Source organism: Vombatus ursinus, unplaced genomic scaffold (assembly GCF_900497805.2).
Source record: "Vombatus ursinus unplaced genomic scaffold, bare-nosed wombat genome assembly UNPS02014882.1, whole genome shotgun sequence".
NCBI lineage: Eukaryota > Metazoa > Chordata > Mammalia > Diprotodontia > Vombatidae > Vombatus > Vombatus ursinus.
In genome coordinates, this window is record NW_020954660.1 from 381,209 (window position 1) to 403,500 (window position 22,292).

Genomic DNA, 22,292 nt, shown 5'->3' on the forward strand with positions numbered 1-22,292 from the left:
AGATGGGGAAGATCTTAGAGCAAAGAATGGCCAAATCTCATCCTGGCCCTGAATTCTGATGAAAAAGTGAAACCCAGAGCAGAAAAGTGACCTGCCTAAATCCCACAGTGTTTTCTGGAACAGAGTTGAGGCTCAGCCCAGTGGGGTTGTTCAGTGGAGCTCCCCAGGTGCTGCCTGCTTTCCACCATCTCCTCATCCCCCCACTCCCCCAATCTCCTCATCCTCCCAATCTCCCCACCCCCATCGCCTCCCCCCGACTCCTCCAATCTCCCCACCCCCCAGGGCCCAGGCAGGCAAGTATCCCTAATTTAATAATTTTGTGATATATTTGCATAACACTTTCTAAGTCATATCATTGCCCCCTGGGGATATCCTTACAGATGATATATAATTACAAAGATTATTACACCCCCTTTAAAAAAAAAAAAACTGGAGCTGTGATTTCATTGTTATTAGAGAACCCTGAGTGAGAAAGCACTCTCTCCCAAAGCAGATCAAGCCCTTGTTCTACAGCTTCTAGTTTTACGGAGTAGCCTGGGGGCAAGGAGGAGGCAAGTGACTTGCCCAAAATCACACAGCTAGTGAGTTACAATTAAGACTTGAACCTAGGACCTTCTGACCTGGAGACCAATTCTTTATCCACTACGCCAAATTGCCTCTCTACTCTCATTTTACAGATGAAGAAACTGAAGTAAAGAGACATTGAAAAGCCAAAGAACATTTAGAGGAGGGGCAGGCAGGATCGATCAATCAATAGGTATTCATTAAGCAGCTACTAAGTGCCAGGCTTTGTGCTAAGCACTGGGATGGTAAAAAGCCTCAAATTCATGCCATATCTGGACCAGCTGAAGGAACTGAGGATGTTTGGCATGAAGAAAAGACTGGAGGAAGGGGAGGGCAGACACAATAGTGGTCTTCAAGAATTTGAAAGACTAAGCTGATAATGAAAAGAGAATTAAATAAAAAAAGCAAAGAAAGAATTTGAAAGACTGTCCTGTGGGGGAGGTATTGGGCTTGTTGGCCCTAGAGGGCAGAACCAGGAACTGTGGGTGGAAGGGGCAAAAAAAGCAAATTGAGGCTTGAAGTCTTGGAAAAACTTCCTAACAATTTGAACTGTCCCAAAGTAGAGGGGACTGCCTTGAGAAATGCTGATGGCTTCCCTGGAGGTCTCCAAGCAGAGGCTGACCAACCCCTTGGTGGGTAGATTGGAGAGGGTCAGATGGCCCTGGAGGTCCCTTGCAACTTTTACAAATTGGGTGATTCTGCAAAGGCGGGGTGGGGATAGAATGCTCGGGTTGAGCCAAGAAGACCTGGGTTCGAGCCTTTGACTGGAAGTTGTGTGCCCCTCTAATCCTCAATTTCCTCATCTGAAAAATGGAGATGATAATAATACTTCTGATGCTTCCTTCATGGGGCTGTTGTGAAACTCTAATAGGATAATGGACGTGGAATACTTTGTAAGCTTAAAAAAACACTGTATTCAGATCAGTTATTATGGTGGCCAGGGGCAGGGGGCAGTGATCACACTGGAGCACAGCCAGGATCCAAAAGGATGGACTAGATCTAATAAGATGGCATTTAATAGGGAAAAGTGTAAAGTCTACCAAAGAATCAGCTTTGTATGTATAAGATGGGGGCAGTGGAGAGACAGCAATTGGTCTGAAAAAGATCTGGAGGTTTAAGTGGACTGCAAGCCCAATATGGCTCAGCAGTGTGATACGGCAGTCAAGAAGACAAAAGCAATCTTAGTTTGTATGAAGAGGAGGCAAAGCTTCTGGGATTGAGGTGATGGTCCCACAGTCCTCTGCCTTCTCAGACCTTATCTAGAGGATTGGGTTCAGTTCTGGGAGCCACGGGTTAAGAAGGACATCCATCAACTGGAGTGCATCCAGAGAAAGGCAACCAGGATGGTTAAGGGCCTTGGTCTATGACATATGAGGTTGGTTGAAGTAACTGGGTATATTTAGCCTGGGGAAAGGAAGATTCAGGGGCAACATGATAGCTGTGTTCAAGCATTTGAAGGGCTGTCATGTGAAGGAGGGATTAGCCTGGTTCTGGTGGCCCCAGAGGGCGGAACTAGGAGCACAGGGTGGAAGGTGCCGAGGTCGGGAAAGAGCAGCTGGAGAATCTGAGCTGGCCCCAAATGGAATCGCCTGCCTCGAGAGGTGGGGGCTTCTCCCTCCCTGCAAGTCTTCAGAACGAGGCTGGACAACCACTTTTCGGGTATGTCGTCATGGGACTTCCTTTTGTGGATGGGTTCGACTAGGGGGCTGCTCAAATTCCCTTCCAGCTTTTGAATTCTAGTATTGTGTGATTGGGGGATTATTCCTATTATTGAGTGACTTACTCAAGATCACACAGCTAGTAAGTAACACATCCTGGCCAAAGACCTTTCTGACTCAAAATTGAAAGTATTTCCCAATACATTCAAGACAATGCCTTGGGGCTCTGATTTCAGGCCAGCACTACTTTGGAGGTACTGACTCCCAGAATCAGAGAATATCAAAGCTCAAAGTGACCTTAAAGGTCACCAAATCCAACCCCCTTCATTTTACATATGGGGAAACTGAGGCCCAGAGGAGAAAAGTGACTTGCCCAAAGTCACACATAATAAGATCATAGAGCTAGGGCTAAAGGTGACCATTGAGACTGATCCTCTTATATCACAGAGGAAGAAACTAAGACCGAGGGGGTGGGAGGAGTGACTTGCCCAAGGTTATACAGCTACTGTGTAAAGAACAGGTCTTCTGACTTCAAATACCCTGCCCAGCAATTCCTTCATGATCCCAAACCTAGCCTCGGGGATTTGCTGGAAATCGTTCGCTTTTGGTCAAGAAACCACCAAATGTATGGAGGAGAACTAAGCAGTCAGCTGATTCCCCAAGCTGCTCAGCCTGAGACTCCTTTCATTTCAATGAGCCCTGCACCCTGTCGGGGTTCCCCCATCCCCTCCCCAGTTACAAGGCCACTCTCATCAATTACTTTCTGGTCCTCTCGGAAATAATCAGAATTGTCTCAGCTCCGGTGGCCTTTGAGCAAGATAGTACTTTTTCCTCTGCTCCTCCACCGGAGACAAGATTCCTCTGACAATGAATCAGGTTCCATCCAAGCAGCATTTTAGTAAGCACCTACTGTGCACTCGGCACTGTGCTAAGTGCTGGGGACGTAACAATCTTACCACTAGGTCCCCAGTTAAGTATGGCACAAGGTGGAGTGTGATAAGGTCAGAGGGGAGATTCAGGCGAGTACTAGGAGAAATATGAGGTGAGAGGGAGCTAACTCAGAGGACATGAGCTTGAGTTCCACCTCTGCCTCTTACTAGCTATATGAGCAAGCCACTTCTGTCTTTGTGCCTCAGTTTTCTCATCTGTAAAATGAAGCTAATGATATTTGGTAGCATGGCTGTAGTAGAGAGTGAGCCAGCCTTGAAGTCAGGAAGATCTGGGTTCAAGTTCTGCCTTTGACACATGTTGGCTGTGTGACCCTGGGCAAGTCACTTAACCTATTAATGCCCCAGGCAACTCTCTAAGACTAGAAATTTCAGAACTGGTGCCCACTGGCTTTGATAGAGGAAGTTTCCCCCCAGGGAGTTCCCTACAGCAATAAAATCCCTAGTCCAACCCCCCCCCCCCCAAACAAAAGATACTACCTATCTCTTGGGGTTGTAAAGAGGAAAGTGCTTTGTAATGTTTATGAAACTGTGTAAAAGAAAGATTCTTTTTATCTCAATAGGTCAATCTATCCATAGGTGAGTAAGCAGCATTTTTAAAGCACTTTCTATGTGCTAGGTGCTGAGGAAACAGATAAAAATGGAACAATTCCTGATAGCATCAGTATGCCTCTGACTCCTTCTGGCTGTGTGACCCTGGCCAAGTAACTTAGCTTCTCAATACCCCAGGCCACTCTAACACCCTAAACCATAGGGTAGGTGCCATCTGCATTAGTGGAGGGAGTTCCCAACACCAATTGGTCTGATCCAAAATATGTGTGTATATGTGTGTGTGTATACATATATATCTACACACACACACACACACATATATACACACACACACACACACACATATATGTATATATACATACCCATTTCGGACGAATGATGCCCCACCCTCCTAGAGGGGAAATGACTTGCCCAAGGTCATATAGCTAGAAAGTAGTGGGCCCAGGAAGGCTCCCAACTTGTAGTATTATTGATTTATTACTTATCATAATATATGATGTTGCTGGGAAGTACCTTTTGTCCTGAAGGATTCAGAAATGATTTAAAAACCAGATTTGCTCACGAAACTCCCTTACTTGCCACAGCAGTCCAGCTGCTGCTGAGACAGAACAGAGCAGCTGTGGAAGAAAGAGAGAGAGAGAGAGAGAGGCAACTGCACTTCAGCCTGAAGAAGGAAGTCTAAACAAACAGTGTGTTTGAAACAATGGGGAGAATCTAAGAATTCTGGGAGAAGGGTCCCCCCTTGAGGTCCTCCAGTGTGGCTAGCCCTCCCCGGTTTGATTCAGGGCATTTGTTTCCCAGCACATCTCCCGTTTGTTCCTGGAGGTCTCTGAGGCTAGCCCAGCTAGAGTGTATGGATGACATCACGGAGGAGGTTCCTGAGCTCGCTGGACCCTGCTGTCTAGCTCAGCCCAAGGATTTCCAGCGGCAGTTGTCACAGAGAAATGGGCTTCATCCTTCCCAAAGCCCCTGTCAGGAAAGTTTCTGAATTGGCAGGCACACACAAAAAAATCAGACTCACCAGTGTTCTTACGTAGAAGAACAATTAAGTGCTGATTTTTACAAGTCATGAGACACTCACTCCTTTTTTCTTTGACCTGTAAGGGTGGGATGACACAGGCAAATTTCTCCTGTGGCTTTCTTCTTTCTGAAAGAGATGAGATAGAGAAAGGGAGGGAGAGAGACAGAGACAGAAAGGGAGAAGAGGGAAAGAGAGAGACACAGAGAGGGAGAGGGGAGATGGAGACGGAGAGACAGAACAGAGACACAGAGAGGGAGAGAGAAACAGGGAGAGACTGAAACAAGGAGAGGGGAGACAACAGACAGAGAGAGGGAGGGAAGGAGGAGAAGGAGACAGAGAGGATGAGAAGAAGAGAGAGAGGAGGGGGAGACAGAGAGATAGAGAGAGAGAAACTCCTTTAGTGAGTCATAGAAGTGGGCGTGTTCTCTGGAGAAGTAGCTTTCATAACACCTCTCCAGGCCGTCACTAGTGGCCAGAGAACCCACATTCACAGCATTTACTCTAGCAGAAAGCAGACCCGATAGGGCACACTGCAGCTCTCCAACATGGATTTCAACAGATATTTTTCCATACCTCCTTTACCGATTTCAAAGGAAAAGTGAGTATGCAACTATTACCTTCTTCTCCTGGGGTATGGAGTGCTCGGGGATAGTTGCATGCTTATGGGACCGAATTCATTAGCGGGGTTGTAAATGAGTTCAGACAACAGAGACTTTTCGGAAGGATGTTTGGTTAGATCAGACAGACGGGCTTTGAAATCAGATCACTCACGGCATTTGACATTTCAAACCTAAGAAATATGAATGGATGGTAAAGTTCCAGGAACGTGTGAAAAATGTGCCCAGCAAATGTTCTGGCAGATGAGATGAAATGTAGGGTGCGAGGTAGAGCAGAAGTGAGTGGGGTCCGGTAGGGAAAGTCAGCCTCCTTTGCAAATGAAGCTTCGCTTCCCAGTTTTTCAGCTCTTGCTTTGATGGGTTTTGCTCTGTTCCAACATCATCTTTCAAAATGCATCAAAGATTACAAAAAAAAACCCTCACACCTAGGATGCGTCTGCTGGAGAGAGAAGGCTCTCACCTCTGGGGTTGGTCTGCTTTGTTTATAGATTAATGAAATAGCAGACTTTAAGAGGCTTGGAGAGTTGGAGTGGAGTGATACCTTTTTTACAAACCGGAGCAAAAAAAAAAAAATCTCTCTTTCTTCCTTGCTGTTATCACCCAGTGTTACTACCTGGGAGCCATTCTCCAGCATGGGAGGTAGGCGGCTGGAGCGGGAGGGAAAGGGAACGGTGAGGCAGATATTTGTCTTCTTCGTGGTATAATTATTGTTGTATATGATTAGCTTCATATGAATTAAAAGGGAGAAGGAGTCAGCTAATTTAGGCTTTTCACAGATTGACTCAATGTGAGTATCTTTCTGGTTTTCAAATGAGGAAGAGGTTACCTGATAGTAAAGGTTGGACGAAATCTTTGCCTCCCAGTCCCCTCAACGTGCCAACACTTTGGTCCTTGTCTGCAGGTCACTGCCCTTCTTTCCTAGCTGTACCTGAAGAGAAAGGTACAAGGCAATAAGGCAGGCTCATCCCTCAGTAGCCCAAACCTAATCAGATTAAGTAATGACTGGGTGCAGCCTGAGCTGAGAAACAATCTCTGTTTTCTTCATTTGATAAACTTAAAAATGTTCCTAGTGGGCTTCTACCACACCTGCTTTGCTTGGTTTTTACAAATTCAGTTATATTTGCATCAAATATCATTAACTGATGTGGAGGACCAAAGCAGTGGGTATTAGAGCCATAGAATGTCAGAGCTGGAAGAATATAGAATGTCACAGCCGGAAGAGATTTTAGAACATGAAACATAGAATGTCACACCTGGAAGGGACCTTAGAGCACAGAACATAGAATGTCACAAGCAGAAGGGAACTTGGAACACAGAACATAGAATGTCACACCTGGAAAGGACCTTAGAACACAGAACACAGACTGTCATACCTGGAAGGGACCTTAGAACACAATATCACAGCTGAAAGATATATTAGAATATATATTGAACATAGAAGATCAGAGCTGGAAAGGAACCTTTGAATGCAATGTCAAAACTAGAAGGGACTTTAGAAGAGAGAATGGTGGAGTTGGGAGCAAGTTAGTGGGAGAACTGGAACTATCGCCCACATCACCTGCTTCTCCGGGTGCAGTGCACCACAGTAGCATTCATTTATTCATCCGTTCACTTCATTTCATTTGTTCATTATTTCATTCATTCATTCATTCCTCCAGCAAGTAATCTCTCAGGTCTTTTGGTCCTTTGCAACCTGGTTTCTGTACCACTCCTGAGAGTAGCAACTCAGTACAGAGCTGTGTACTTTCCTAATGACAAAACCAGGCTAGTGTCACACTGTTCCCCTTCACACACTCTCAGTTCTCGTTCACTGGCCTGCTGCCTAGTCCTGTGCACAACATTTCATCTTTCACCTCTGCTCCTTTGCCTGGGCTGCCAACCTTCTCCCCTGGCCTGCCTTCCCTCCTTACCTCTCTACCTGGAAAGACCCTGAGCTTCCTTCAAGGATCAGTTCATGACCCACCTCCAACATGAGGCCTCTCCTGAACATTCTCACCCTCTTGAAGTCAATTACTCTGTGTGTGTATGTATGTGTGTGTGTGTGTGTGTATATATATAAAATATGTATATACAGATACATATGTACACACATATATAGATACACATATACATACATATATACACACATACACACTGTATATATACACACATACACACACACACACACTTTGCATCCACTGAGCAGTGTAGAATGTAAGCTCTACGAGGGTAAGGAATATTTCATTTTTGTACTTTGGACATAGTAGATTCTTAATAAATATGTATTGGTTTATCTAGGGCCAAGCTAAGAAAATTGTGCAGTGGTGTGGAAAATTCACACCAACAGAAATCATCCCCAAATCTTTTTTTGTTTGTTTGTTTGTTTGTTTGCATGGGGGGTGGGGTGGGGAGGGGGGAAGAGGCAGGCTTTGTTTGGCTATATTGTTTGGCTAACATTTTAATATTTGCATACCCTGGGCTCGTCATCCACGCGGGACTGTAAGTGGGCTACAGATAATCCACGGTGTGAAAAATCCCGAGTTGGCCCTTTGTTTAACACCTATTGGAGAGTGGGGGGTGGGGCTAGAGAAGCCAGTTTTGAATCTGAGATCATTAGCCCTACTGGCCCCATTCTTGACGTTTGGGCTCTATGCACTTTGCCAAAAATGTCCTGTCCCTATATAGGTTATTACTCAGCATATTTTTAAAAAGAAAAATTCGTTTCTGTAGTAGCTTCTGAGCCTGTGAAATTGCTCTGAATGAATGTGTGGTGAATAAACTCTATTTTAAGAATGAAGGCTTGGGGCTGGGCTGGGCTGGGCTGGTGGTGCAGGCAGGCGGCTGGGCCGGCCTACAGGGAAGAGGAACAGTTCAACAAATGTTAGGGGCCTCTCTGGCCTTCCTCGCTTGTTCTTATGGAAAAATTCCTTGATGGCTCATTTTGTAGTATTTCTATGTATGTATGCCTCGGTTTCTGGAGAAGTCAGATCTGCCTTGCCTGGCTTTTGTTGACTTTGTTTTTTCCTTATAGCCTTTTCTGACACGGTGAAAACTTAATTACTGTAGCTTGTAATAGGCGGATGGAATATTTTAGAGCCTGAGATCTAAAAGGTCATCCAGTCAAACCTTCTCATTTTAAAGATGGGGAAACTGAGGCCCAGGGAGGTGACCTGCCCAAGGTTACCCATAGAATCCTAGATCTATAGCTGATAGGGGCCTTGGAGGCTAACTAGTTAAGCACTCCTATTTTACTGTGGGGAAACTGAGGTCCAGAGAGGGCAAATGACTTGTCTGAGGATGACACTGATGATGATGACATAGAACTTTGAAAGAAAAGTTTTTTTCCTCCCAACAACACTAGAGGATAGGGATTTGTAAATATTATTATTCCCATTTTACAGAAGAAACCAACTCATAGAGGGGAAATGACTTGACTAAGGTCACACAGGTACTAAGTTACAGAGCTGGGATTTGACCCCAGAACATCTGGCTTTGAGGCCAGTGTCCTACCACTTTCCCATGCCACTGGCAAAGCCAATGGTACCTTAAAACGAACTCCGTTCAGTCCTAGAATTTCATATGACTGAATGTGACTTACCCACATGTGCTAGTCCTTTAGGATTTCTTTTATGTGTTATTAACCAATAATAATAAAAAATGAGGGTACTTGAGAGCATCTGTCATAAATCAAGATGGGGAAACCTCCCATTCACCTTCATATTTGTACAGTTATTCATTTCTTTTTATTTTTTCCATAAGTCAGTCAGGGTTAAGTGACTTGTCCAGGGTCATATAGCTAGTAAGTGTCAAGTGGCTGAGGCTGAATTTGAACTCCGGTCCTCCTGATTCCGGGGCTGGTGCTCTGTCCACTGCACCCCCTAGCTGTCCCTATTCCTTTCTCTTTACCCAGTTTCATTTACTTCAGTTGTCAACTACCCATATTAATAGTTGTATTAATGATAAGTATGAGCTCCTAACCAAAAAAAAGAAAAAGCAGAGATCACATCTTTCTCTTTATCTAAATAAACAAACCAGAGGAAAGCATTGGGCACCTTGGTTAGAGCCCTTATAAAGGAGTTAGAAAAAAATCACAGATAGGTAAGAATAACACAGGATGAGAAGATGTGGAGGGGTCACTCTCTGCTTCCAAGAAGTTCACATCCTGAGGAAGCTTTAATTCCAAGGCAGATAATTAATCTCCTTAGAATTAATATTCTATGAAGGGAAGTGTCCCCTTCCCCTTCCCCTCTCTCCCCCCACCCCCCAGCCAATAGAACTAGCATTCTAAGGAAAGGATCTTGGACCATCAAACATAGAATACTAGAACTGGAAAGAACCTTAAAACATAATGTTGGAGCTAAAGGGCCCTTAGAGCCCATCTAGTCAAATCATCTCCTTTTACAGATAAGGAAACCGAGGCCTAAAGAGACCAGAACCTTCCAAGGTCACAAAACAAGTTAGTGGCAGAACCGAGACTAGAACCCGGGTGTCTAGGGCTCTGTCCACTATACCAGACTGTTTTCAAAGTTGTTATAGTCTAAGTTCTGTTTGTTGTGCTTGTTGATTTTAAGACAAATGGCTACTGTAATTTTTAAAAATATACTAGTTCAAGGCCCCTGCTGATAAATCCAAGGTCTTTTTTAGTTGACTTATTCTCACTCCTTACTGCTTCAAAGGTGTGCGGTAGAAAATGTTCCGTTACAGCTGCTAGGAAGATCAAAGGATTTGGGGTTTTCTCTTTGGTGGGGTTTCCCCGGGGTTTGACTTTAGTATTGCATATGTCATCCTCTCAACAGGCTGTTGACCTTCAGGAAGGAGGACTACTTAGCTTTTGGTATTGAGTCAAGGGAAGACAGAGCAAAAGAGAAAGCGATTTGATTACTGTGGGTATTAATAGACTTGAGTGCAGTCTTCAGTAACTAACCAGGGGCCACCAGCGCTTCTGGGTGACTGTCACGTCTGGTGTGCACCGCCTCCCATTCCTAATGTAAATAAATAATTGGCTTCATAAGCAGTTGCTTTAGACCTCGGTATGCAGGGCCGGCCCATCAAACAGCTCTGCCACACAGATTGCAGAGTGACAGAGCCAGGCCAGGCTTCTGAACCTTCTCTGTAGCCCGGACCCCTGCAGGGAGGACTAGGGACCCGTTTTCAGAATCGTGTTTGAAAATAAAGCAAAAGGAAATCGCAATACAGCTATCAAGATTATTTCGAAAATGAGTTTATAGACTCCCGGTCAGAAACCTGGAAAATGGAATGTCCCACATACAAAGGACTTTAGAGCATAGAACAAAGAACGGCAAAGCTGGAAGGGACCTTAGAACACAGAACAACAGATAGGCAGAGCTGACAGGGGCATTAGAACAGGAGATGTGAGATGTTCAAACCAGAAGGAATCTTAGAACGTAGAAAACAGAATGTCAGAGCTTGAGGGGATCTCAGAAGGATGAGATGAACAGGATTTCAGAACATAGAATATTTGAACTGGAAGAAGAAACTTTAGAACATAGCATTTGAGAGACCAGAGCTAAAAAGTCTAGTCCTAAATCTTCCATTTTCCAGATTGGGAAATTGAGGCCCAGAGAGGGGTAATACCTTGCCCTGAGCAACATAGGCAGCAAGTGTGGTAAAGCTGGGACTGAAGCCAGGGTCCCACAACTGCCAGCCCAGCCCTCTTGTTCCACCCCACCTCTCAGTGCAGTGACGTTTTGACCAGGACCTATAAATGTCTAACAAACTGAAAAAGGGGAAACATGCTTCAGATTTTGAATAATCAAGATCGATGGAGAAGTGAAAGTGAAGCAGTGTCTCTGAGTGTTCGCAAATACTTTATTAGAAACTTCTGAAGTCATGTGGGGGACCATCCTGGTTTCAGGGGGCATGGTACCCAGACGGAGTGAACGTCTGCTCTGCTCTGTAGGCAGCTTCTCCCAGGCAATGGCATTAACCCTTTGTATTCATGGAGGGTTTCCAAAATATCTTCTTTACTAAAGGAGACCCACAGCTGCTCTTGGAGATTCCCAGATGCTGTTGGCAGTACCACTTCCTGTTTATCCAGACTTGACTGAAATGAAGGAAAGGTAACTAGAAATCTCCGACAAATTTTGTTTGTAGAAAAAGGTTTATTTGGGGCTACCGAACCGTGGGCCTGTTGGGACCCGTGAGGGCTCTCCAGTTGGCCCTTACTGATGTGAAGGTTGGAGGGAGGAGTCAGTCAAAGCATGTGTCTTGTCAGTGGTTGACTTTGCATTACAGAAATCTGTATGTGTATATCTGTATTGTGTGTGTGTGTAATATGTGTGCACATATGTACTATATGTGTATATCTGTGACTTGGGTAGTGCATACTTGTGTGTAGCTCTGGTTTGTGTGTTTACATGTGTGTTATATGTGGCAATGTGTGCGTTGATGTATGTGTGCATGTATGTGCATAATTTTATACGTGTGTGACATGTGTGTATATGTCTCACCTACAAATATATGCACGATTGCTAATGTTTTCCCTTCTAAGGTTATCTTTGAGTCTATATGTATCTTACATGGACCTACTTTTGTATACATGTCATCTCACATTAGAATGTAAGATCTTTGAGAGCAGGGAATGTCTTCGATTTTTCTTTGTACCCCCAATGCATAGTACAGTACCCGGCACATAGCAAGCACGTAAATGCCTGTTGATTGAAATACACGTGCCGGGGTATTTCTCCCCCACACGGATAAGGTCTAGACCTGTGGTTTCATCGGAATAAAGAGCTCCCAGATAAGGAAGCCCTACCAATACAGCACCTTCTCTGCTGCTTACAGGCTTTAGAGAGTTCTAGTTTGCTCTGGAACTATCATACTTCATTGTTGTAAGGGATTCCTTCGTGGGGTATCAATGTAGTTGCCTCTGGAACTGAGAAGGGAAGTGACTTGGCCAGGGTGACACAGTCATTATGTATCAGAAGCAGGACTTGAACCCACGTCTTCTTGGCTCCAATGCCAGCTTACTATGTGCTATGGTGTGCTGCCTCTATATCATGTTATATTACTTTGCCTCAAACAGAATTGTCCACACTTCTCTCCCCTTCTTCTCCAAACTACAGGTATGGACCATTTCATATACTGTCAGACTTCAAGTTTGTATTTGTTTTTGCTAAACTGTTTCATTTTCCTTTCCTTCTGGTTTGTTACAAGGATTGGCTCAATGGGCATGGAAGGGTCGGGAGGAATCTATTTGGAAATGAAGGTGATATAAAAACAAAAGACATCAATAAGAATGAAAAGATGTTTAAGGGGCTTTCTAGATGTTAAGAAATATTTTGTTTCATCCTAGATTAAGATATAGTAGATACATCATAGACGATCAGAATTGACAAGGCCCAAAGTCCACCACATACCCATAGGGAGATATTCTGTCTAAAACATCTCCAATAAATAATCATCCAATCTCAGCTCAAAGCTAGGGAGTCAATGGAATATAACAACAACAGCAACAACAATAATAACAATAATATCAGCTGCTCTCATTTATATAGCACTTTAAGGTATACAAAGTTCTTTATGTATGTTAACTCATTTGAGCCTCACCAAAATTATGCCCATTTTACAGATAGAGAAAGTGAGGCATAGAAAAGTTAAATGACTTGCCTAAGGTCATAGGGCTAATGTCAGAGGCAGGTTTTGGACTCAGGTCTTCCTCACTCCAGGTCCCACATTCTACCCAACTAACTGCCTTATAATGAAAAGAATCAGAGACCCTGGATTCAGATTCTGGCTCTGCCACTCATTGTGAGATCATGGACAAGTCACTCAATCTGCCTGGGCATCAGTTTCCTGGTCAGTAAAATGAGGGTTGAACTCAATGACCTTTAGGGTCAGAAGGTACCAATAAACATTTATTAAGTGCCTACAATGTGTGTGTCAGGCATCTGATTAAGTGCCAGGGATACAAAGACAGACAGGAACTAGACCCTACTATCTCACAGATATTATGATGTAAGAAAGTTCTTAGTTGTTGTTGTTGTTTTATAAATCTTGAGCCAAAATCTGGTCCCTACCCCTTATAACATCTACCCTTTGATCTTTGTTCCTTTGTGAAGGAAGGACTTTTTCCCCTCCTAAGCTCGATAGAGAAAAGATTAGTTTGACTCTTGGCTTTGCTGCTAGCTCAGTGTTTGGGCCACTCACCCTTTCTGGGACTCAGTTTCTTGCTCTGTAAAATAAGGGAGTTGAGCTAAGTAATCCCTCAGGTACCTTTAAAATTTGGCACTACAGATTTTTTTGTTCAGAAGGTCTTTCCATTGCTAACATTATAACATACAGTTCCAAAGTCCTTTCCAAATCAGACATTCTATTTTCTAAGGTTTCTCCTAACTTTGACATTTTATATCCTGAGGTTCCTTCCACCTCTGACATTCCCTTTTCCAAGGGCCTTTCCAGCTCTGTCATTCTGTGTTCTAAGGCTTCTCCCAGCTCTGACATTTTGTGTTCTAAGTTCTGAGGTTCCCTCCAATTCTGCCATTCTAAGTTCTAAGGTTCTCTCCAACTCTGACATTCTAGGTTCAAAGGCCCTTCCCAGCTCTACCAGTCTAGGTTCTGAGGTCCCTTCCAGCTCTGACATTCTTTGATTTTGAGGGATCTCCAGCTTAGCCTCAATGACATGTATGTTTGAGAAGATCCCATGGGTGTTCATAGTATTTTTCACATGCAACAGTAAAACCAATATTGGGCCTTATTTAAATTTCTGCAACCTGAAGTTGTTAGTATTGACATTTTTTTATTGTTTTATTATTTTTATTGTTTATTGTTTTTTGCTAGGCAGTGGGGTTAAATGACTTGCCCAGGGTCAAAGTAAGTGTTAAGTGTCTGGTCTGAGATCTGATTTGAACTCAGGTCCTCCTGACTCCAGGGCTGGTGCTCTATCCACTGTGCCATCTAGCTGCCCCTTTTTGTTTTTGTTTTTGTTTTCTGACCATTATTTAAAAGAAAGTTTCTCATTTTTTTTTCATCCAACACGAGGCAAAGTCTCACTTGTCATTTAACATGCTTAATCTTTCTAGGAAGATATGATAACAGGTTGTGGGAGCAAGAGAGAAATGTTTTTGATTGGCAATGGTGGGGCATGGAGAAGCTCCTGAATTCTTATAGACCTCGTGGTCTTCGACAAATTATCACACTCTTGTTTTGATCTGCTCTCCCAATTGTTTTACAATTTTGATCCATATTTTGCTTTCTCCTTTCACTGAACAATTTCAACAGAGAAGCCCCACCCTGGATGGATGCTCTGGAATTCCCCTCTCTATTTATGACCCTTACAGGCTATTTCACATGGAAGCAATTCTATTGTCTTGGCTATCTCCCAGATGAGGTTGTCTCTAGAGGAACAGTGAGAAAGCAGGTCATAACCTTTTGAACTCTGGGCTCAGTCTTAACTAGAAGGGATAGATATAGGAGCTAGTAGAAAAGAAGGCAGGATTTCCAGAAATCTATTCCTGATTAGAGGTAAAATGTCATGTTTCCCCTTCCCCAAAGTTGTTGCGACAAAGGCTTAACTTCAACTAGGAATTTACTTTATGGGCAGAAACTCAGCCTCATTGCCACCACTGAAATTTTTTGTGTCTAGGATTGTTGGAGAATAAGGTAACCTGGGGTTTTGTCTATTTCATTTTGTTTTAATTTAAGACGATTCCAGACAGTTTAAGCTTAGAAATCAAGAGTCCAGGGAACCATAATGTCCTAGAAGTTAAGTCTCTGTATTCCAGACCTTTTCCCGGAACGTAACTCCAATTAATTATTGCATATGTGTGTTAGTTTTTAGGAATCTTTTGGGGGAATCTGTGTACATTCCAGCAGACTGAACCAGAACAACAAGCCCCTATCCATACTGCCCACGTATCCTAAAGAATGATCTCGACTATGAAGTCAAAGCATTTTGGGGAGTGAAAAGGAGAAGATGGTACCCCTGGCTGGCAGCTGAAAGGGATGACGGTCTGGTTCCTGGTGAAGATGCTAAGAATGAAGAGGAGATCTTCCAAAGAAGGGAGGAACCCGCAGCAGGGAGCCACTGAAGACTGTAGCATTGACTCTGATGACTGGACCAGCTCTGAGAGTGAGCCAGAACAGCTGGGCTTGCAGAATCCCAGCCACCTCCAGGGGCAAGAACAAGGACTGCCCCCCAAGCCACACCGGCAGCTCTGCCGCTCCCCCTGCCTGGACCAACCCAGCTTCTCTCAGAGCAGCACCCAGCAGGACCCAAAGCTCGAAGAGGACAAGCAGCCCCCCGTGGACAAAGAGTACCAGGCCAAAATGGACTTCGCTTTAAAACTCGGCTATGCTGGGGAGCAGATTCAAGCTGTTCTGAGCAAACTCGGCCCAGATGCCCTCATCAATGACATATTGGCTGAACTTGTGAGGCTAGGGAACAAGAATGAGGAGGAGGGCCAGAAGAGTGGAGGGGCAGAACACAGCCATGCCGCCAGGGACGTGGCCAGCCCAGAGCTGTCCCTGGAAGACGAGACTGCGGACAACACTGAGAACCTGAGACCTGTTGTCATAGACGGAAGTAACGTGGCCATGAGGTAACGCTAACATTTTTTTCTCTTCTCTGAGACCAACCCAGGGTAAGGAAATGTCCTCTGTTGGTCATTTTTTACTAACTTAACATTTATTAAGCCCTCACTATGGGCCAAGCACTGTGCTAAGTACTAGAGATACAAAGAAAGGCAAAAGCCAGTCCCTATTCTCACAAGGAGCTTACGGTCTGATAAGGAAAAGTCCACAGTTCTGTGCAAAGCATGCCAGATTGAGAGGAAGTCCCAGCCCTGCTACTTGTCACCTGTGTGACCTTGGCTAGGGTATTTCTCCTCTCTGGGCCTCAGTTTTCCCCTCTGTAAGATGGAAAGGATAACACTTAAGCTTGCATGATTTCAAGCTTAGAGAACATCTAGCTTTTGCTCAACTGCCCTTCACTTTACAGGAAAGTAAGGTCTAGATAGGTCATCTGGGATGGGAGTGTGATCCTTCTGTGTGGGCACTGTCATGACGAGAGTACTTGGTTGACTCGAAAGCACAGTCGCAATGTGAACTCCTTCCTGGTGCTATCCATGTCACTGATACAGGTTCATGTTACCTGCTGCTGTTGCTGCCTCTCTTCTCCAATTCTCTCTCCTTAGAAATTATGGCCCTTTTTTTGGGCAGGCATTCTGAAACAGCCATTAGCATAGAGCGAAGTAGATGACTTTCTAGTCTCTGCTCTCTCTCTCTCTGATCCCTCTTGTACACAAAACTAATCTTCCTACCACCGCTTTCATCCTGTCTTCCCATGCCCCATGCCCCACGCCCCACCTTCCTGCTCAGGAATCTATGAGAGCTCCCCATTACCAATGGGATGTTGTAAAGACCATTGGACAGGAGTTGGGAGATCTAGGTTCAAATCTGGGCTCCAACTCTTCCTAGCTTGGTGACCTTAGGCAATCTTCCTAACTTCTCTGACTCTCTGACCCTCATATCTTACAGGATTGGAGAGAGGAAGGAAAGTACTCCATAAGAAATGGAACATAATTAAAATGAGAATTATTATTATTATTATTATATCTCTTCCAAACTATATACTTCATGTACAAGGCCCTCCATAAATTGCTCCCAACCTGCCCTACCCAACCTTGTGTAAAATTTCTAGGATCTGTAATTTCATTGGTGCCACAGTGACCTTGGGCTAGTCCCTTCACCTCCCTAGACCTCAGTTTCCCCTTCTGTAAAATGAGGACTTTGGACTAGATGGCCTTTAAGGTCCGTAACAGAACAGGTTGCGACCCCTTTATAATTTGAACAGATGGTTTTTCACTATTTCTCTTTCTGAAAATTTCATTTCCCTGGGACTGGTTTGTGACTCTGCCCAAACTTGGTCTGTTCTTACTGGTCACCAAAGCCTAGGTTCTTCTTAGTTTAAATGTAACAGTGTTCTTTGTCAGGCTCATGAGAAAACTTGACCATTGAAGAAGGGCAGAGTGTGAGAGGATAAGGGCCCATAGGCTAGACAAAATTTAACTAGAAAGGCTAGACTGAGAGGTGACTCTTAGAACCCTAGAACGTCAGAGCTGGGAAGGATCCTATAAAAAAGGATGTCTAAGCTGGATATAAGGAGAGACCTTAGAACACAGAATGTCAGGACTGGGAGGGACCTTACAACAGGGAATGTCAATGCTGGGAGGAGCCTTGGAACACAGAATGTCACAGCTGGGAGAGGGCTTACAACATAGAATGTCAGAGCAGGGAGGGCCTTAGAACACAGAATGTCAGTGCTAAGAGGGGCCTTAGAACACAGAATGTCACTGCTGGGAGGCGCCTTAGAGCACAGAATGTCACAGCTGGAAGAGGGCTTAGAATACAGAATGTCAGAGGAGGGAGGGCCCTAGAACACAGCATGTCAGTGCTGGGAGGGGCCTTAGAACACAGAATGTCACAGCTGGGAGAGGGCTTAGAACACAGAATGTCCCAGCTGGGAGGGGCTTAGAACACTCAATGTCAGTGCTGGGAGGGGCCTCAGAACACAGAATGTCAGAGCTGGGAGAGGGCTTAGAACATAGAATGTCACAGCTGAAAGGGGCTTAGAACACAGAATGTCAGGACTGGGAGGGACCTTACAACAGGAAATGTCAATGCTGGGAGGAGCCTTGGAGCACAGAATGTCACAGCTGGGAGAGGGCTTAGAACACAGAATGTCAGAGCAGGGAGGGACCTTACAACAGGGAATGTCAATGCTGGGAGGAGCCTTAGAGCATAGAATGTCACAGCTGGGAAAGGGCTTAGAACACAGAATGTCAGACCAAGGAGGGCCTTAGAACACAGAATGTCACAGCTGGGAGGGGCCTTAGAACGCAGAATGTCAGAGCTGGGAGAGGGCTTAGAACATAGAATGTCACAGCTGGGAGGGGCTTAGAACACAGAATGTCAGGACTGGGAGGGGCCTTAGAACACAGAATGTCACAGCTGGGAGAGGGCTTAGAACACAGAATGTCACAGCTGGGAGGGGCTGAGAACACAGAATGTCACAGCTGGGAGGGGCTGAGAACACAGAATGTCAGAGCAGGGAGGGCCTTAGAACACAGAATGTCAGTGCTGGGAGGGGCCTTAGAACACAGAATGTCAGAGCTGGGAGAGGGCTTAGAACATAGAATGTCATAGTGGGGTGGTCCCTAGAACACAGAATGTCAGTGCTGGGAGGGGCCTTAGAATACAGAATGTCACAACTGGGAGAGGGCTTAGAACACAGAATGTCATAGCTGGGAGAGGGCTTAGAACACAGAGTGTCAGAGCTAGGAAGGGGCTTAGAACGGAGAATTCGGGACTGGGAGGGTCCTTAGAATAGAGAATATCAGAGCCAGGAAGGACCTTAGAACAGGGAATATCAGTGCTGGGAGGGGCCTTAGAGCACTGAATGTCACAGCTAGGAGAGGGCTTAGAACACAGAATGTCAGAGCTGGGAGAGGTCCTAGAACAGAGAATGTCAGAGCTGGGAGGGGCCTTAGAACACTGAGTGTCACGGCTTAGAACACAGAATGTCAGAGCTGGCAGAGACCTAGAACAAAGAATGTCAGGCCTGTGAAGGGCCTTAGAACACAGAATGTCAGACCTGGCAGGAGCCTTAGAACAGAGCATAGCAGAGCCAGGAAGGTCCTTAGAGCATAACTTTCTAGACCTTAGAAGGGCCCTTAGAATACAAAAAGTTAGAGCTAGAAGAGACCTTAGAACATGAAATGTCAGAGATCCAGAAAGGACCTTTGAGACCATCCAGCCCAACTCCCTTCATCTTCTGTAGGAGAAGATTGCAGGCCCAAGGTCAGCAATGGAATGGCTGGAACAAGAAGCAAGTTCTCTAGTGCCCCATCTAGGCTCTTTGCATTGCCACTGCCCTCCCTCTCACCGAGGCCTCTGAACCATAAGCAGCATGTGCTTGGAAATAGGAACAAAACCGTATTTAACAAAGCATTGTTGTCAATGTATGGATGGAGTTCTGTTATCTTCTCACAGCTCCCTTGGCCTTCGAGGCCACCTGCCCTTTTAATGCATTTCTCTTGTGGCCTGATGATTGATGAATCCAGAACAAATCTGCAGTCCTAGTGTTGAAAGAGCTTTGTCACCTTGTGGGAGTCTGCTCTACATATAACAGTATGAGAGAATTTGTTCACACGCAACCATCCCAGTCAATTAAGTGTGATTTACATCTTATGTGTATATGTGTGCATCTGTCAGGGCACAATCTCCCTTGCGTTGATAGTCACAGATTCTTTGAGACAAAAGAGATCTTAGGGTCCTTGGACCTTTAGTCCAAACCCAAGCCTCCCATTTTCCAGATGAGGAAACCAAGGCCCAGAGAGAGGAAGTGGCATGTGCTCAATTTCATGTAACAAGTCAGTATAGATCCAGGACTTGAACCCAGGTTTCCATGGCCAAGACACATGTATGTGACATGGTTCCCCCACCCCTACTGCCCAGTTTTTAAGATGATGGCAACAAATAGAATCCTTTTCCAATCCATGTCCTAACTTTTTCATTCTCCAGTTTCCTTTCCAACTACCAAATTCTGTCATGGTTCTCATTCTTACAAATAGCTGTGTAATTAACATTTTACATCTCCTTGGGCATTGGGTAAACAACATGAGTGGTTATGAAGGATTCTCAACCAGTTCTCCCTGTGGTGGAGATGTTGGCCAATAGGAGGTAGTGCCATTGGTGTCCTTAAGATCCTGGACAACTGTTGTCAGTTATGAGCACCCAGAAATTGTAGACCTTGAAGTAGTTAATGCAAAGTGCCAGAGGTAGAATCTGAAGACCCCCAAGCCTGGTATGTAGTAGGTGCCTAATAAATGTTTATTGATTGATTGAGCCCCCCCCAGTCCTACTTGTCCCAGCAATATAATACCTAATTGATCAAAATATACACTCAACTTTCCCCCCACATATGGCTTTTTACAAACCCTTAGTGTGGCCTGTCGGAAGTGTTATTTTTCATTAGCGAAAAATTCACCTAGTGAATAAATTTTATTAGAAATTTCATTAGAAATTTCATTAGAAATTCATTAGTAAATGGAGGGCTGGCTTCAGAACCAGGAAGCCCTGGTTCTGCTCTGACACACCCTGGCTGTATAACCCAGAGCAAGTCACAAGGTACCAGCCTGAACTGGTGAAGGCATTTCCTCATCCTGGAATTCCTTATCCCCATGAAATCACAAGTCTAGTCCATTTCCCTTACATATATATCTACATCTATTTTTGTACAATGATACCTTATATATAATATCTGTAAACTATATTCTATATAATATAGTATATAGACTATGTGTTATATCTGGTATATAGAATAGATGTTACATAATATCTATCGTATATAATAGATATTACATATAATATGCATATATTCTTTTTCCCTTTTACAAAAATATACCATTTTAGAAGTGCGGTCTATATTTTAACCAATAGGACAGTCCCTGGCCTATTTAACTCACCGGGCCATTAGAAGGATCCATGGAGATAATGGAGGAGAAAGAAAGGGCTTTGTAAAGTGCAAGCAACAGACAAATACCCCAATTAATTGAAGAGGCATTGGATTTAATTAAAAACAAAATAAAGCTAAGCTCTTGGTCTCCTCCCCACCCTCCTCCTCCTTCCCTGGTGTTTTGCCTTCCCAGACTGAGAGCCCTAGCTGGGCTAAGCCTTTGTAACTAAGGAAGACAGAGATCTGTGTATCCATTTGCAAATTGCTGCTCTCCCATATTATTTTCCATATTCTTTCAGCCATGGGAACAAAGAAGGCTTCTCCTGCAGGGGAATACAATTAGCCGTGGACTGGTTTCTGGAGAAAGGCCATAAAGATATTACGGTATTTGTACCTGCATGGCGGAAGGAGCAGTCTCGCCCTGATGCGCCAATTACAGGTAATGCGTCTAAAAGACATTTGTTCCCAGCTTATGTCCGAGCTTGGCTTGTTGGCTGGGAAAATGTGTAGGGAAAACAGAGCAGGCTGCTCCCCCATACCCAGTCCCCATTTCCTAAAAGAGTCAGCGTACTGGCTTGAGGCAGAGAGCAAGCAGGCCAGGGAAGGAAGGCTCACACAGTTCTCATGGCTGCAGACTTTCATGTCTGTTCTCTGTTATGACCCTCACAACAACTCAGTGAGGGACCCAGGCAGGCTAAGTATTATTCTGCCTATTTTACAGATAGGGAAGTTGAGGCTCATAGAGGGGAAGGACAAACGTGTGTCAAAGCTAGAGAGCAAACGGATTTTGCCATTTCCAGACCACTTTGACATTGTGTCCTCATTGGACGATTATAACCCCTCATAAGGGGGGAAATTCGAATATGATCGTCCCCATTTAACAGAAGAGGAGGCTAAGGTTCAGAGGGTTCGGGGAGCTGATATAGGTCATGCAGCAGACAGTGGCAGAACCCAACTTGGACCCTGTCTCTGTGACAACTGGCCCAGCATTCTCCCTATTATGTCATGATGGAAGGAATAGCCCTGTGCCCTGGAGACATCAAGGGGCCAAGAGCCCAAAGGTGTTGCTTAAGATTGTCCTGCAACACTTGTCATCAGGGTGGCCTTGGGCAAGTCACTGCATCTCCTCCAGCCTCAGTTTCTTCCTTTGTAAAATCAGTAGGGAAAGGGCTGGGAGGGATGTGGGCAGGGTTCCACTAGACGACCTAAGGTCCCTTCTAGCTCTGTCTGTGTTCTTCCACCAACTAGCTGTGTGACTTTGGGTAAATCACTCCCCCTCTCTGAGCCTCAATTTCCTCATCTGTTAAATAAGAAGCTTGAACTAGACAGTCTTTAAAAGTCCCTTGCACTTTTAACTTTCTAACATTGTTCTGAGGTCCCTTAAAGCTCTAACATTCTTAGTTCTAAGGCCCCTCCCAGCTCTGACCTTCTCTGTTTTAAGGCCCTTATTTCTCTGACATTCTTTGTTCTAAAGCCCCC

General features: G+C 44.6%; 1 protein-coding gene across 2 annotated transcripts in view; it reads left to right on the plus strand.

The window, feature by feature from the left end:
- The window catches only part of ZC3H12B (zinc finger CCCH-type containing 12B), a 59,661-nt gene that overhangs the window by 26,187 nt on the left and 11,182 nt on the right, over window positions 1–22,292 (plus strand). Inside the window, exons 1-3 of one of the 2 annotated variants that reach the window (XM_027842673.1) lie at window positions 11,179–11,418; window positions 15,131–15,897; window positions 21,113–21,252. In XM_027842673.1, coding sequence (XP_027698474.1) covers window positions 15,302–15,897; window positions 21,113–21,252 — 736 coding nt within the window. In that variant the 5' untranslated portion in view covers window positions 11,179–11,418; window positions 15,131–15,301. Of the gene's footprint in view, window positions 1–11,178; window positions 11,419–15,130; window positions 15,898–21,112; window positions 21,253–22,292 lie in introns of those variants that run through there. The other variant, XM_027842672.1, reaches the window with a different exon arrangement.